Source organism: Taurulus bubalis (genome assembly GCF_910589615.1).
Source record: "Taurulus bubalis genome assembly, chromosome: 3".
Classification (NCBI taxonomy): Eukaryota; Metazoa; Chordata; class Actinopteri; order Perciformes; family Cottidae; genus Taurulus; species Taurulus bubalis.
The window spans coordinates 19,225,997-19,241,007 of record NC_136591.1 but is presented as its reverse complement, the minus strand read 5'-3'; the positions used below and the strand labels follow the sequence as shown (position 1 = coordinate 19,241,007).

Below are 15,011 nucleotides of genomic sequence, written 5' to 3'. Positions count from 1 at the left end.
TTAATACATATTGTTAAATACTTAGTTATGTTTAGAAGAAGATTGTTAAATACTAAGTTAGGTTCAGGAAAAGACAGTGGTTTGGGTTAAAATACGGAAGTTCCGTTACTTAAGTACAGAAGTCACATGACAACTAAATCAACATTGTCGTTTCACACAGCGAACGACCAGGTTTCATCTGGGGGAAAGCTGAACATGTTTTAGTTTGACCCATCTTCCTCCGTCTTTATACTTCCTGGTTCATGATTAGGTGCATCTTGTGGGATATCTACAAATTACAGTGCCGGTTTCGTTTCAAACAGCCTGCGTAGCCACATTGTGGGGACTTGCCTTTCTTTTTTGGGGAACACGTCCCATATAATGTACACAATGTCATTACAGGATGAAGACCTGGTCTCAGGTCATCGTCAGAATTAAGCATATAGTGGCTACAGTCCGGGTTCAGGCTCCCGTAACTGAATGTAAGTCAATGGAATGTCCCCTAAAGTGTTGAAAACACAACTGTGTGTGTGTGTGTGTGTGTGTGTGTGTGTGTGTGTGTGTGTGTGTGTGTGTGTGTGTGTGTGTGTGTGTGTGTGTGTGTCTGATGACTCCGCTGGTCGAGGTGAAATAGCGCCACGGGAGAAAATAGCTGTCAGTCTGATTGCCTCTCATTAAGAAATAAGTGCTGCACTCTCTTCTTCAACCCGCTGTTCTCTCTCTCTCTCTCTCTCTCTCTCTCTCTCTCTCTCTCTGTTTGTGTCCCTCCTCACCTCCTCGTCGTCTCCTCTCCTGTCACCTTGTTATCTCGCCTCCTCTTCTCCCTGCATGTCACGTTTCTTTTTACCACTTGTCATCCTCCCTTTTCTCACCTTGCCTCCTGTTTTGTCTGTCCTTACCTCCCCTCTCCTTGCCTTCTTTTTTGTCCTTCATCTCATCCTTTTCTTCTTCCTCTCTCCCACCTCTCTTTATCTCTCGCCTCTTATTCTTACCTCCCGTCCTCTCCTCCCTTCTCATGTCCTCTAGCCTGTATTGCTTTTTACACCTCCTCTCCTCATTTCTCTTTTTAGAATCCTTTACCTCCTCTCTCTGGACCTTCTTCCACCTCTGTCTCTTTATTACTACTTTTCTCTATTTTCTACCACTCATGCTCCCTTCTTGTCTTTTTTTCTTTTTTACTATATCTCCTCCTACCTATGGCCTTTTCTCACATGCCACCTCCTCTCTCCTCCTCTCCCCTCCTCTCTTCACACCTTCTGCCCTCCTCATTTTCTCCCATGTCTTCTCCTCCTCTATCAAGTCAACAGTTGTTCCTGCTGATATGAAAGACCTTTGATCTCCATCTGTAGAGCAGCAATCAATAAGTAAACCACAGAGCCGATCAGATTCTGCAACTGTACCAACATCATCCATATTTATACCCACACTTTAAGTGTGTGTGTGTGTGTGTGTGTGTGTGTGTGTGTGTGTGTGTGTGTGTGTGTGTGTGTGTGTGTGTGTGTGTGTGTGTGTGTGTGCAGCTGAGTCATTCGTCACTGTCTGCCCAGTCGCTTTATAGTCATATATTTAGATTTAAATGTATGAGGTATTGATCTAGGTAAACACACACACTGCAGAATAAATATTCTCCCCAAAATAATTGTGTGTCTCGTTGATATAGAGCGCTAAAGTCTGGCCCAACTTCCAGGTTTCCACTGGCTTTCATGCTGTTTTCATATAAATATTACATTTTTTAAGTCAAACAAAAACAGGACTTTAATCTGGGAGACCGCTGTTGAAATCAAAAGTAAATGTTGACCGTAAAACGCAATGTTACGTAACAAAGTTATGATGGTTGTTGTTTATTTCCGATAGTAATGAACCAGGTTCTGAACCAGGTTCTGTTGCCTAAACCGAAGTGATCGTTTCTTGATAAACAAGCAAGATTTTCAATGCACCTGGGCCCTATTTCTCATACCTGGCTCAACAAAGTCGAGCAAATGTCCTATTATCCATCTTAAATTAGCGAGATGATTGACATTAAGCCAACTCGGTTTCTCCACGGAAGATCTGTGCTGAAACGGTCTCGTTAATTCTAACCAGACGTCAGTCATCTGGATAAATGCGCAGCTTAACACCGCCCCCGCTGCAAGACATAAGCATCGGAAATATATCAGACAAGTTAAATGCGTCAGTGTTGGGAAAATGTATCGGCAAATTTTAAGTGCTTCGTCACCCAAATCAATCAGATTATATTTATTTAAATGTAGCTGCTGGTAGTAGTATCCACATAAATATGTACTTATGAGGATATATGTACTGTATGCGCGTATGTATCATGTACTATATATGTGTATATACATGTATGTGTAGATTACCATACACTGGTAACTAAGAGTTTGAATATGTGTATGGGCGGATCAGTACGTATGTATTATTCATAATCAGAAATTCAACCAATTGAAGCAGTGAAAAGAAATTGTGTATGATTCTCTATATTCTTATCATGAGTCCACCTTAATCATATTCTACAATAATGATATGTATGGTGTACTAATAACACTGTCATATAATTATGAGTGCTTTCAACACATCCCTAAGTTTCTTAAGCGCTAAATAAACTTAAGAACAGCGTTGCATGCAGCGGGTGATAGTCTATAGGCTCGTTCGTTAGAGCTGCGCCTCGCCTGGAATCCAGACGAGAGCAGGCGGTCGCAGCAGGAGGCGTTGACAAAAAACTGCAATCAAGTCGGACAGTTGTCAGCTGTGTATACGTAGGAAGTCACAGAAAAAAGTACTTCCTGTTAGTTTCGAACTTTTGTTTACTTGTAGTTTACAGATCACGTTTGGCTTTATTATATGTGTTTATAAATATATATTTATATAAAAATGAGTGTGTAGCTGCATCCTTTGGTCTTTTGATGTCTGCCTGTGAAATACATTACTAGTAGTTTTGATGTGTGTTGTATAAATACGATTTCGTATTAACAACAACACAATAAATGTTTTTAGATCAAACATGAGACTAATAGTCAATAATCCAGCGTTAAGTATTACATCTACACATAAAATAAGAATTTTCTACAACACGTTGTGTTTACTGTCAGATCTAAGAGCCAATCAGCTCTCTGATGTGGCGACAGCCAGACGTTTCCCATCATGCACTGGGCCACGCAGTCGTTGGAAAGCAACTGCGGCGGCTGACTTAGTCTCGTGAGAGTATCGTTGACCACGTGTGCATGACGTCAGAGCAAGTCGGGAGCAAGTCGGACACAAATCTAACCAGCATGCATTGCGCGCCGATCACTGCGCAGAACTGGCTCATCTCGAACAAGCCGTGTTCACACCAAAACAGTTGCGAATTTTCGCAACGCCACTTCGCCTATATCGCGCCGCAGGTGAAAAATTCGCTCTATGTGGTTAATCCATTTTTTCGCAACCATCGCTGGGGAAAGGGGGCGGGGCTTATCTCTGTGTCTTGAAAACATTTACTATTTCCTTCATCCACCAGGTAAATAACCACTAGTTCTACTTTATACTTGTTGAGGAAGTCCCACACACGTCGGAACATCAACCGCCCCGTGTCTGGGTTCATAACATTATCAGTAGTCACACACAGCTCCGACTCCTCCAGGACGAGTGTCTGAATGAAGCCGTTTCCAGCGCTCCTTCAGCGGACCAGCAGTTTCATTCAGTAACGGCGGTAATGCCGGGTGGAGCTTCTCAACGCTGATTGGCTTTCGCAACTCTGCGTCATGCGAATTATTCGCTGGAGTTGAAATATTTGAACGCCGGCGAAAAAGCGGAAAAGCGGAGTTGCGAATATTCGCAAGGCCGTTTCGCCTCTATCGCGACGCCCGGCGAAAAATCCGCTTTTTCGCAACCTAACGTGGCTGTGTATTGACTTAACATGTAATCTGGACGCGCGAATATTTCGCAACTGTTTTGGTGTGAACACGGCATTATGTCTGTGAGACGGCAATCGGCTGCGCCTGAGCTGATCAATGTCCGCGGCTCGAGAAGGTCTCGTAAATAAATGATTCCTTGTCGGCAGAATCAATAGCGCCGCGTACAAGAAGTCATGATAATGTGAGAACGGATCTTGGCGATCTCGTAGAACTCTCTCCCTATAAAACTAATATAACTAATATCACTCCTTCATCAATGAGGAAGTGAGCTGCCGTTTTTGTCCGGTGGGAGTGGCCAGCTTATCCAGTGAATTTCAGTAAGCCTGCCCGGAGCAGGTTTACAATTTTGGCTGTGTTGCTATGGTGATTTTTCTAAACTTGCTTCGAGGAACCGAAAAGCCTGACCTACGTCATCTTATCCTGACAATTAGCTTGCTAACTCAGTAAGCCAGGTACGAGAAATAGGGCCCTGTACTCTGCAAAAACGTACAATGCCAACATATTTTTCTCAGTCACTGGGTTGAACACATTGTTGCTGTCGAGGACACTCTTGACAACAACAAAAAAGATATTTTAAAAAATGTTTGGCGACAAGATTGATGAGTTGCAGCCTACCGACAACAAAACAAACGTTCAACTGCTCTTTAATTGAAAATACCTGAAAGAACCTTAAAGACAACCCTGCAACATCTAAACGTGCAGCTTGCATGCGTTCCTACTGGTGGCCTTGTGCAGAATTTTGGACATGGAAATGGAGATTTGCACTTGCTGAACTATTATTCGTTCTACTGTGGATTATATTTGGTAATGAACTGTGTAATACAGCGCCGACAGGATACATGCATGATTATAATGATAATAATGCAGGATGCTTTGAGGGGACAGTTGGGCTCATGGGGTCATCATATTTTCTCATTTTCAAATCAGGTTGGGGGGGCGGAAGTAAAAAAATGGCTGAAATAAAAAAAAAACTGCTCCCAAGCGATTTGAAAATCACAATCATCCAATTACAACAGTAATGTCGCGAATGCTTCACCCCGAGTGTGGCTCGGCTATTAAAGCAGATGCAGAGGCGGCTTTGTAATGGGATGCGGCACGCCTCCCCTCGCACTGACCCTGCAGCTAATGGGCCAGAACCGCTCCACCTGCTCGGCGGTATCACTAGCTGAAGCTGTCCAGCCGTTCGACCAAACTAATAGACGGGCACTCCTTGATCTAACGAGGGCCTCAGATATGCCATGGTTTTTTTTGTTTCCTTGTGAAGATTAAATGGTAAGGGGGGGAAATGAGATGCAGAAATCTCTGTAGTTTCGGGTTTCAGACTTTATTTAATGGTTCAGGAGGCGACGACTGAGATGAATCCATAAAAGTCGTATGACCGTATGGATCGTAATAGTAAGGAGGGATACTGGCATAAAGGAAAACACTTTAAACCAGCATCTTCATCTTTTACCCTAGTTTCGATCTTGTTAACAGTTATTTATCTAGACACAAATGAATCAAATGCATAGCTGAATGTTATATTGTAGGACTTAAAGGAAAAGTTTACCATTTGGGGAAATGTTGGTTTGAATGTCTAGCTTAGCATAAAAACTGGAGGCAGATGCTGACCGCTAATCGACTATCGATTGTTTGAAGGTGCAAGATCTGAGATTTTTTAGCTTTTCGATTGCCTCTCAACGGATCTCAGCATCAGGGCTCTCAAGTTTTTAAGACAGGTAAGAGTGACATATCCTCCTCTCCTCCTCTCTCTCCGCCCCCCCGGCCGCGCCTCTGCCCATGCCGTATGCCCACAGACCAGCTCGCCTCCCCCCCATATTATTATTAGCTTTATTTTCATTGGTTGCTGGATTACATTTCACCCAGATACAACAGATACGTTTTTCTGATTGGCTATTTGTGTAGCCCTTTTTTTTTTTTTTTTGATTGGCTTATGAGTGGCACCTCACGTCAAGACCTCCAGGGGATTCGGGGGAGACGTGCTTGATTCCTCCATGGTGAGGGCAGCGCGACCAGGTCATGTTTGCGCGCTGCGGCACATTAAATACCCTAGAGTTTTTTTTCAGCGTGAGAAACACGATCTGTGGCGGGAGGGCGTGACTTAAGACCGAAATGCGTGACAGTCACGCTCAATGCGTGACACTTAAGAGCCCTGCAGCATGTCAACACCGAGCTGGCGGCTGACAGCTAACAGCGCTAACAGCCCCAACAGCGACAACAGCGCTAACAGTGCCAGATCTAACAGTGTCTTGTCTGAAGAATCCTCAAACTTTCTGTGCCTCTTTTATTTTATTTTATTTTTTGTGAGTAAAATCCAGTTCATACCAGAACGTCTGAAGGACCCTGCTGTTGTTTCCCAGAAGTCAGCACTTAAAGGTCTCCTTGAGACATCAGCTCACATCTCGTCTCCTCGCCCTTCACATCCTTGAACGCTAATAACATGAAAAAGCCAATTTGCCAACGTCCTTGTGCATTCATTGCATTATTTATTTATGTATAAAGTCTCCTCTCACTTCAAAGAGTCCTCTGCGTTTCTTATTTTCATATGGCTCAACAGTCTGACATCAACGCCGGTGAAAGTGAATACAAATGGGACAGAATTAGAGGCAAAGGTCACCCTCACCTTGCTAAATGTGGGGTAAACATGATTGGGTGCTGAACGACGGAAATTCCTTTTAATATGTTGCAGATTATTAAAAAGAACCTTGGAATATAAACAGTCTGTTTCACACACACACAGGACAATTTGTTGTATTGAAAGTTGATGGTCTGCACACAAGAACGCGTTTTATGATTTTATCTGGAACTTTGATATTTATGTATTATTTACAGCCCTAACCCATGTGTGTGTGTGTGTGTGTGTGTGTGTGTGTGTGTGTGTGTGTGTGTGTGTGCGCGTGTGCGTGTGTGTCCAGGACCCAACCTGTGTGGTCAGCCCGGTCATCGACATCATCAACATGGACACTTTTGCCTACGTGGCGGCCTCCGCTGATCTCCGTGGAGGTACGTATGGAAACGCTTTCCTCCGTCTACACTATTTTGAGAAATAAAAATTGAGTCCGAGGGACCTTCAGGGTGTCTTTTGATGACAGAGAGAAAACACCTGAGAGAGTTTCTGATTTATGAGGGAGCCCTTCGTGATGAGTTCATGGTCCTGCTTTCGCTACCGTGAACCTCAAACAACATTAATGTCCCTCAAGAGTAGTCCTTTCTTTGAATGTAATCTTTAATAAATAACGCTGGATTCATATACGTATATAAATATACACACATACATATACATACATACATATACATACACATACACACACATGTATAGTCAGGACAGTTATATATATTACATATATATTCAAATATATTATATAAAAAGGTCCTGACTGTATTCATGTAATGCTATATATTTACACTTTTTGCTTTTGTATCTGACCGCCTTGAGTTCATTTCTTCACATTTGGACTTGAGGATGAACTAATTAGAACATTTGAGGATGAACTAATCAGAACATTTTGACCTCACAAAACACTATTTTGGCCATAACTCAATAAGACCAGCGCAAGGCGGTAATTTTACTTTATTAATTATTTGAATTTGTTAAATATCCACACTCCTAAATAAAGCTGTCATTACTTGGACAAACAATGAATGGGAATTAGACCTCCAAAAATGCCAACCTTTAGCATCTGTATGCAACACACCGGCGCAATACAGAGGACTTTCACCTAGGAGAACACTGTTTCTGGCCCACGTAGAACTAAAAGTCAACGTTGACTTATTTTGTCACACTAGTCAGGTCAATCAAACTCTTTTTCCTTACCCAAAATAAGTAGTTTTGTCGGCTGAACCTAACTCCTCGCGAAGACAGAAGTTTTATTTTTAAAAGACACAACGTATACTGACACGGTGTCACTGACACGTCCACCCATGGTGCCAGAGAAATAGTTCATAGCTTGAAGCCTCGGTAGCGGGATAACACCCTCCATTTGTGTGTCCTCCATTTGCAGAACGCTGCTTCGAGGATAATTATCTGTGCAGTCTTGAAAGCTCGAAGCTAAATAGTCACTAATGGCGGTGAAATTGGAGCGTGCAGATTGTGTGCGGATGAATCAGTAACTGCCCTTTTGCAGATTGATGACACAGAACGGGCGATCCGAGAAGGACCCTTTTTTTCTCCCTTTTTAGCCTCGACATGACTCAGACAAGGAGGAACCAAACGGCATGATAATGCGTCAGAACAATTCACATCTGTGCTCGTCGCCCGCCTGTCATCTCTCACTTTTCTCTCCTGAGAAACTTGCGGAGGCGCTCTCTATCCATTAGCCTGTCTTACTCCAATCTTCCTCTCTCGACAACAGCGCTCCGCCAATCATGCTGATGATAGCGCTGTCCACGGCTCTCCCTCTCTATTTCACACAGACACACACACACCAATGGTACATAGATATCAATGGTCAAAGTTTGGCTCACGAAGGATATTTTAATCATAGATGAAGCTGTCGCTCATAACATAAAAAAGATGGTTATAAGATGGACTTTCATTGATTCACACATGCACACTCACAGATGGGAGTGCTGTGGCTGCCGCTCCATAGCCTGCTGCACTGCCTTTATCAGCAGAGTCACTCACTCACACACACACACACACACACACACACACACACACACACACACACACACACACAAATAAATAAAAACATTTTTAAATCAAACTTAAATTCCTGTGAGCACAGGAAGCATGTGAGCATGTTTCATGTCTAAATTGTTTCAGTTTATTTTGATAAAATCGATTTACCATGATTCCAGTCGTTGGTAGTATTGCTTCCCGCCTCATACAGGATATATATATATATATATATATATATATATATATATATATATATATATATATATATATATATATATATTTTCGTAAAGCCCTGCCACAGTACTGTGTACAATAATAACAATATTGTGTTGTACTTTTTCTTTCTCAGGTTTTGATTGGAGTCTCCACTTCAAGTGGGAGCAGCTGTCATCTGAACAGAGAGCTCGTCGGACCGACCCGGCCCAGCCCATCAAGTAACACACACACACACACACACACACACACACACACACACACACACACACACACACACACAAATAAATAAAAACATTTTTAAATCAAACATAAATTTTTCAGCTTTAGAGCCATATTTTACACTTGTGCCTTATGACAATTGTGCCTCATTTTATGTAGAGCTGAGCTTGTTCTGCAATGTTAGATGTAGTAACACATGGGTATATATCTCATATGCAAGTTTCTTTAAAAGGTGAATTCTAAGAAAAATTCTAAGACCCTGTGTGTGTGTGTGTGTGTGTGTGTGTGTGTGTGTGTGTGTGTGTGTGTGTGTGTGTAGGTGTGTGTGTGTGTGTGTGTGTGTGTGTGTGTGTCATGATGCAGCTTGTTCATTATGATGCTCTGTCTCTACTCAGAGATGTCTGTGTGCTGCTTCTGTCTGAACGTTGTCAACCTGCGGGGGCCGGACTGAGTCACCCTCTCCGTCTGGCAACATGCAACGTTTTTTTTTAGATTAACTATACTTGTGAGGACTTCACTCTGACTCTTTCACCAACACAGCTAGCTTTACACAACAAATACATCGAGGAGCTGTATTGAAGGGTATTTTTCAACATATTTCATCATGTTTTTATGTGTTAAGGGCTACAGAAACTCACAACTGCAATTCAATGATCTGGAGGCAATTCGGCAAAGTCAATGTACTAAAAGTGTCTTAAATCTGCATGAGAATATAGTTTTGCTGCCGACCAGGGGGCGACTTCTCTGGTTGTATAGAAGTCTACGCTTCATGTGTTAAAGCTGCATTCTCTCTACTGACCACAAAGGGGCGACTCCTCTAGTTGTATAGAAGTATATGCTTCATGTTTCACGGCATGATGTTCATTTAGTAAATTATAATAATTTAGAGTCAAACAGACCATAAAGCAGGGGATGCTTTAGGGCGGGGCTACAAGGTGATTGACAGGTCTCTACCAGAGAGTTCTCCACAGAAGAAGAACAGTGTAAAGAGTTTCTATTTAAAAATGCATTCCCAAATGGCCTCTTATACAAAAAAAAAACTAGGTAATAGAACTAGAAAATAGATTGAAACATATCAAAGTTACCTTTTTAAATTAATAAAACTGAGATACTATGGTCCAGGAGTAAATGTTTTTCCCATGAAAACATTCCCAGTGTTTTTTCACGTCTGAAAACCCCAGAAACGTCCAGAAAAGTCCTCACAGAGATAGAAGTTCAACAGCACAAACACCAGTGGCGGCTGGTGGCAATTGTTTTTTTGGTAGGGCCATCTAATCAATTTCAACAAACATCCCCGTATGATTAAATGGAAAAAAAGGCATCACGCATTACTACTTTGCAGTTAAATATTTAACATGTATTCCAACACTTTGACTTAATCTCTTATTCATACAATTCAGTATGTATATATATATATATATATATATATATATATATATATATATATATATATATATATATATATATATATATATATATATATATATAATATATATATATAATAATATATTAATAATAATATAATAAAAGCATCTCATCTTAATGCAGGTAAAACACATACAAAACTACAACATTGATTGAAAAACAGTTTTTTAAGCCAGAACACAAATTGGGTTACTTACATATCATATAATAACCGCCAGCATGCCTCGCAACAGCTTGTTTTGTGCCGTCTCTAAAAACTCCTTTAAAAACGCAGGCTGTTTTACAGTGCTCCTCCAGCACTCATGAGTCAGTCTCAAAAGCCCCACAAAACTTCACACAATCAATTATTCTGGATAAAATGTGCCCATTTGCATCCACCTCATTGTGTTTCTTTGCCACAGCCCGACGTCCGTGGGTAACATGTTGACTTAGCTTGATATGCTAGTTTAGTAGCTTGACAGTAATCCATGTGTGTCCTCTATGTGTGTCCTCCTGGTGTTCTCATGTTTTCTTTTCGGTCCACGTTGATTTAAAAAGCAAGCATGGAAAGTAAAATATGGCGTAAGCACGACTGCATCCAGCAGCTAGCTTAGCCAAACCATCCTGGTGTAGCTTAGCCGTCTGCACAGCTCAAGCTGCTCCCTTTCACGCCAGTCTGTTGTCTTATGGTGATGTCCGGTTGATCTGGACCAGGTGTTTTACCTGTAGTTTCTCCGCCAAAGGTCTCCTCTCAAACGGCTGTTGGAGGAGAGATTATACCGAGTTATATTTTGAGCAGATATCTTATTTTACAAATATCACTGGGTATATTCCATAGCTCAAAAACACAAATATTGACAATTTGTATAATTTATTAATATTATTATATTTATATAATTGCTGGCTCAAGATGGGCCAGGCCCGTTTCCCTCTATTGGCCGGCCACCACTGACACACACACACACACACGCACACACACGCACACACATACGCACACACACGCACACACACACACGCACACACACAAACATGGCCGATCTTCTCAGTTTATTTATTTGCCGAGTTATTTTAATTAATTTTAATTTCCTCTCTCGCATACAAAGCGCACACAAACTCCTTTTACACACTGAGCTTGACAAAGGGTTTTATGTGCTTCCACCCACACACACACAAACACACACACACAGTGCTATTTGCAGGCGGTGACGGTAATTGTTGTTAAACAGAGGGTATGTGATGACACGTGCTGGCCCTCAGCTATTCACTCACCACATTGTCCATGATTCTGTGTGTGTGTGTGTGTGTGTGTGTGTGTGTGTGTGAGTGTGAGTGTGTGAGAGAGAGAGAGATTAGATTTGTCTCATCGTCTCTCTTGTTGTTGTTGTTGTTTCCCTCTCTCAGGACTCCCATCATCGCGGGCGGCCTCTTTGTGATTGACAGGTCCTGGTTCAATCACCTCGGCAAATACGACACGGCTATGGACATCTGGGGCGGGGAGAACTTCGGTGAGTCGCCCACGCTGGCCAAAAAAACATGAGCCCCACTTTGTTACATGTTACATATGTGTGTGTGTGTGTGTGTGTGTGTGTGTGTGTGTGTGTGTGTGTGTGTGTGTGTGTGTGTGTGTGTGTGTGTACAGTACTGCTTTCCGAGCCAGGATGCGGAGGTTGGTCCTCTTTTTTTATTTTGGGGCTTCTGCAACTCGATAGTCTGACGGTGTGTTTAAGAGCGCTGCTGCAAGTAAAAAGTTGTTTTCATATTTATACTCGTTAAATACTCTCTAATCCGAGGAGACACCAGAAACCCTGTTGCTTATCTGCTTTATTCAGTTTGAACGGCTTGGTCGAAGGTCTACCAACTGCAACATCATCCCAAAATACTGAATTATTACAGTATATACAGTTATATCATAGTGTCAATATAGTATTTTTATTTATGTTTTTTAACATAATATTCTGAGCTGACTTCATAGTAAAAAGATACAAGTGAGGATCACATCCCCCGTCATATAAACTAATAAAATACAACAATGTGTACCGTAGAAATCGGCGATAACATCAAGTATGAATATCACCGCTGAGTGAAGGTGAACTTTTCATTCAGCTGAGAGAAAAAATAAAAAGTCTTTACAGTCTGACGTCCATCCAGCAGCAACATCTGGCTCTCCTGCTGCTACCTGCCTGCAGTCATCTGAACTGTGTATGTGTGCGCGTGTGTGCGTGTGCGTGTGTGTGTGTGTGTGTGTGTGTGTGTGTGTGTTTGTGCGTGCGTGCATGCGTGCGTGCGTGCGTGCGTGCGTGCGTGCGTGCGTGCGTGCGCGTGTGCGTGTGTGTGTGTGTCTGTCTGTCTGTCTATCTGACCTGGAGCTACAGAGTGAATGATGGTTGTGCACGCTCAGTATCAGTTTTTGAGTCAGTTTGCTGATTGCTGTACTGCTGCTTTTCTCCGATCAATGAAATACTGCTTTCTGGTTTTCCCTCTGTTTCAGACGTGCACACACACACACATAAGCACACACGCACACACTCATATGCGCTCTGTGGTCCTCCTGTCAGTCTCACAGGCTCTGTGTCTGTGTCTCAGTATCTCGCTGACTTCTCTTGTTCTCCTTTGTACTCTGCAGTGTTTCATCTTTACTTCCAATCTCTCCTCTTCCTCATCAAACCCGGTCCACACTCTTCCCTTCTCTCTCTCTCTCTCACTCTCTCTCTCTCTCTCTCTCTCTCTCTCTCTCTCTCTCTCTCTCTCTCTCTCTCTCTCTCCCTCAGTTCACAGCATCTCATTCTTCATTCATCTTTTTTGGGGAAACTTCTCTCTTTCTCTCCCCGGAGTTCAGATAGTGGCTCTGCTCGGTTGCATAGACACACACACACACACACACACACACACACACACACACACACACACACACACACACACACGCACACACACACACACACACACACACACATACATACACACACATATGATGCGGAGAGAACGAGCAAATGCATCATCAGCATGTCGTCTAATGCACAAGACGCACAAACGCACACACAGGACACTGAATCAGACAAAACACATTCAGAGTCCGTCAGCGTTCCTCATGAAACATTCAGAGAGTTTTGTCCCACTTAGCGTCGAGCTGAAGAGAAACACGGAGACCGAACTTCAAACCACCAAGGCCGTAAAGGTACCTCGTTACCATGACAACACAGTAAAGTGACTGTGAGGAGCTTTAAACTAGTCTTAAACCAGTATCAGTTTGGTCCTCTATAGACCTCCATCAGTAACCAGATCACCAGAGAGAAGTCTGGTTCTAAAGAGTTCTTCTTAAAGCTCCTCATCGGAGCCACCGGGTCGGATTCTGGTGAAACCAGATGACATCATGCAGGTCCACCAGAATCTCCTTCAGCTCAGACTCTAGCGGGGCCTCCAGCAGAGACCAGTCCACCGTGGACAGGCCCAGATCCGGCTTCACCTGCAGCCTCGGACCTGCAGTCGGAGCTCCGGAGGGAAGGGGAGAGCTCAGCTCACGGCAGCAGCAGCGCCTCCTCCTCCTCCTCTTCCTCCTCCAGGACGTATTGCTGCACCCGCTGGAGAGAAGGGGGGCACGGGAGAACCAGAACCAGGACTGAGAGGGGCAGACTGTCAGACCCTGCTGAGAGGTTTTCTAAAGGGACCCTGGTGCTCAGAGACACACTTTAGTCCACTCCACACAAAATACAAAAGAATGTCATCAAGTGCCTCATAATGGAAAGAAGAGTTACACAAAAACAGAAAAACTCTCACATCTATTCTCGACATGAAGTCAGCGATGTTTTGTCACCGTGCTGGACTAAGAAAAGAAAAGAGAAAATTAATGTCGCCAGAAATAAAAAAATAAAAAAACACCTTTTATATCCTCCAGCATGCGGGTTAAATGTTGATGTTTCCTGTCGGCAGAGATCTCGTTTCGGGTGTGGCAGTGCGGCGGCAGCCTGGAGATCCTGCCCTGCAGCCGAGTGGGGCACGTCTTCAGGAAGAAGCACCCGTACGTCTTCCCCGACGGCAACGCCAACACATACATCAAGTGAGTCTCAAAATCATGTCAGAATTTACTTTTTAGGGAGGATTTTTAAATATATATTTAGATGTATATGAATCTATATGTGTTATCTTTTTGAGATGCCAAAGGACTGCTGGATTTCTGTCAGTTTAATGGATTCAACCAAGTACAAATAACAACTTTATGAGGGTCATCATTTCTTCCTATGCATGGACATCAGAAGTTTTAAGGCCCCCTCTTATATGATAAGAGGTTTTGGTTTTTCATGCTTAATGACTTATTTCAAAGAAACTAACTTATTAACAAGAAACTAGTTCCAAGAAACAACATCAGTCGAGTGTAAACAGACCGAGCTGGACGGTGTTTACTGCAACAGAAAACGGGGATCAACCCAACAGCCAGCTGAAGTCCTTTCAGTGCGATAACAGACACCGGATGTTCATGCCATTTGCCATATTATGTATTTGTCATATTATGTATTAAACAGAGATTGCGTAACATTTCTCCTCATTGGTGAGATTAATGAGACTCATTAGCTGCTGTCAGTGACGGGATTTTCAAACAGCAGCGGAAAAAAAATCAAATAGTAAAATGTTAATGTTTAAGTTATTATATAATATCTTACTTTCTTTTTTTTGCTGAATTCATAATGAATACT

At 42.6% G+C, this 15,011-nt stretch overlaps 1 protein-coding gene across 1 annotated transcript in view; it reads left to right on the top strand.

Moving 5' to 3' along the window:
• The window catches only part of galnt14 (UDP-N-acetyl-alpha-D-galactosamine:polypeptide N-acetylgalactosaminyltransferase 14 (GalNAc-T14)), a gene marked incomplete at both ends in the record, with an annotated part of 171,793 nt that overhangs the window by 142,362 nt on the left and 14,420 nt on the right, over positions 1–15,011 (top strand). Inside the window, 4 exons of the mRNA XM_079215567.1 lie at positions 6,782–6,869; positions 8,837–8,921; positions 11,728–11,831; positions 14,251–14,377. Coding sequence (XP_079071693.1) covers positions 6,782–6,869; positions 8,837–8,921; positions 11,728–11,831; positions 14,251–14,377 — 404 coding nt within the window. The remainder of the gene's footprint in view (positions 1–6,781; positions 6,870–8,836; positions 8,922–11,727; positions 11,832–14,250; positions 14,378–15,011) is intronic.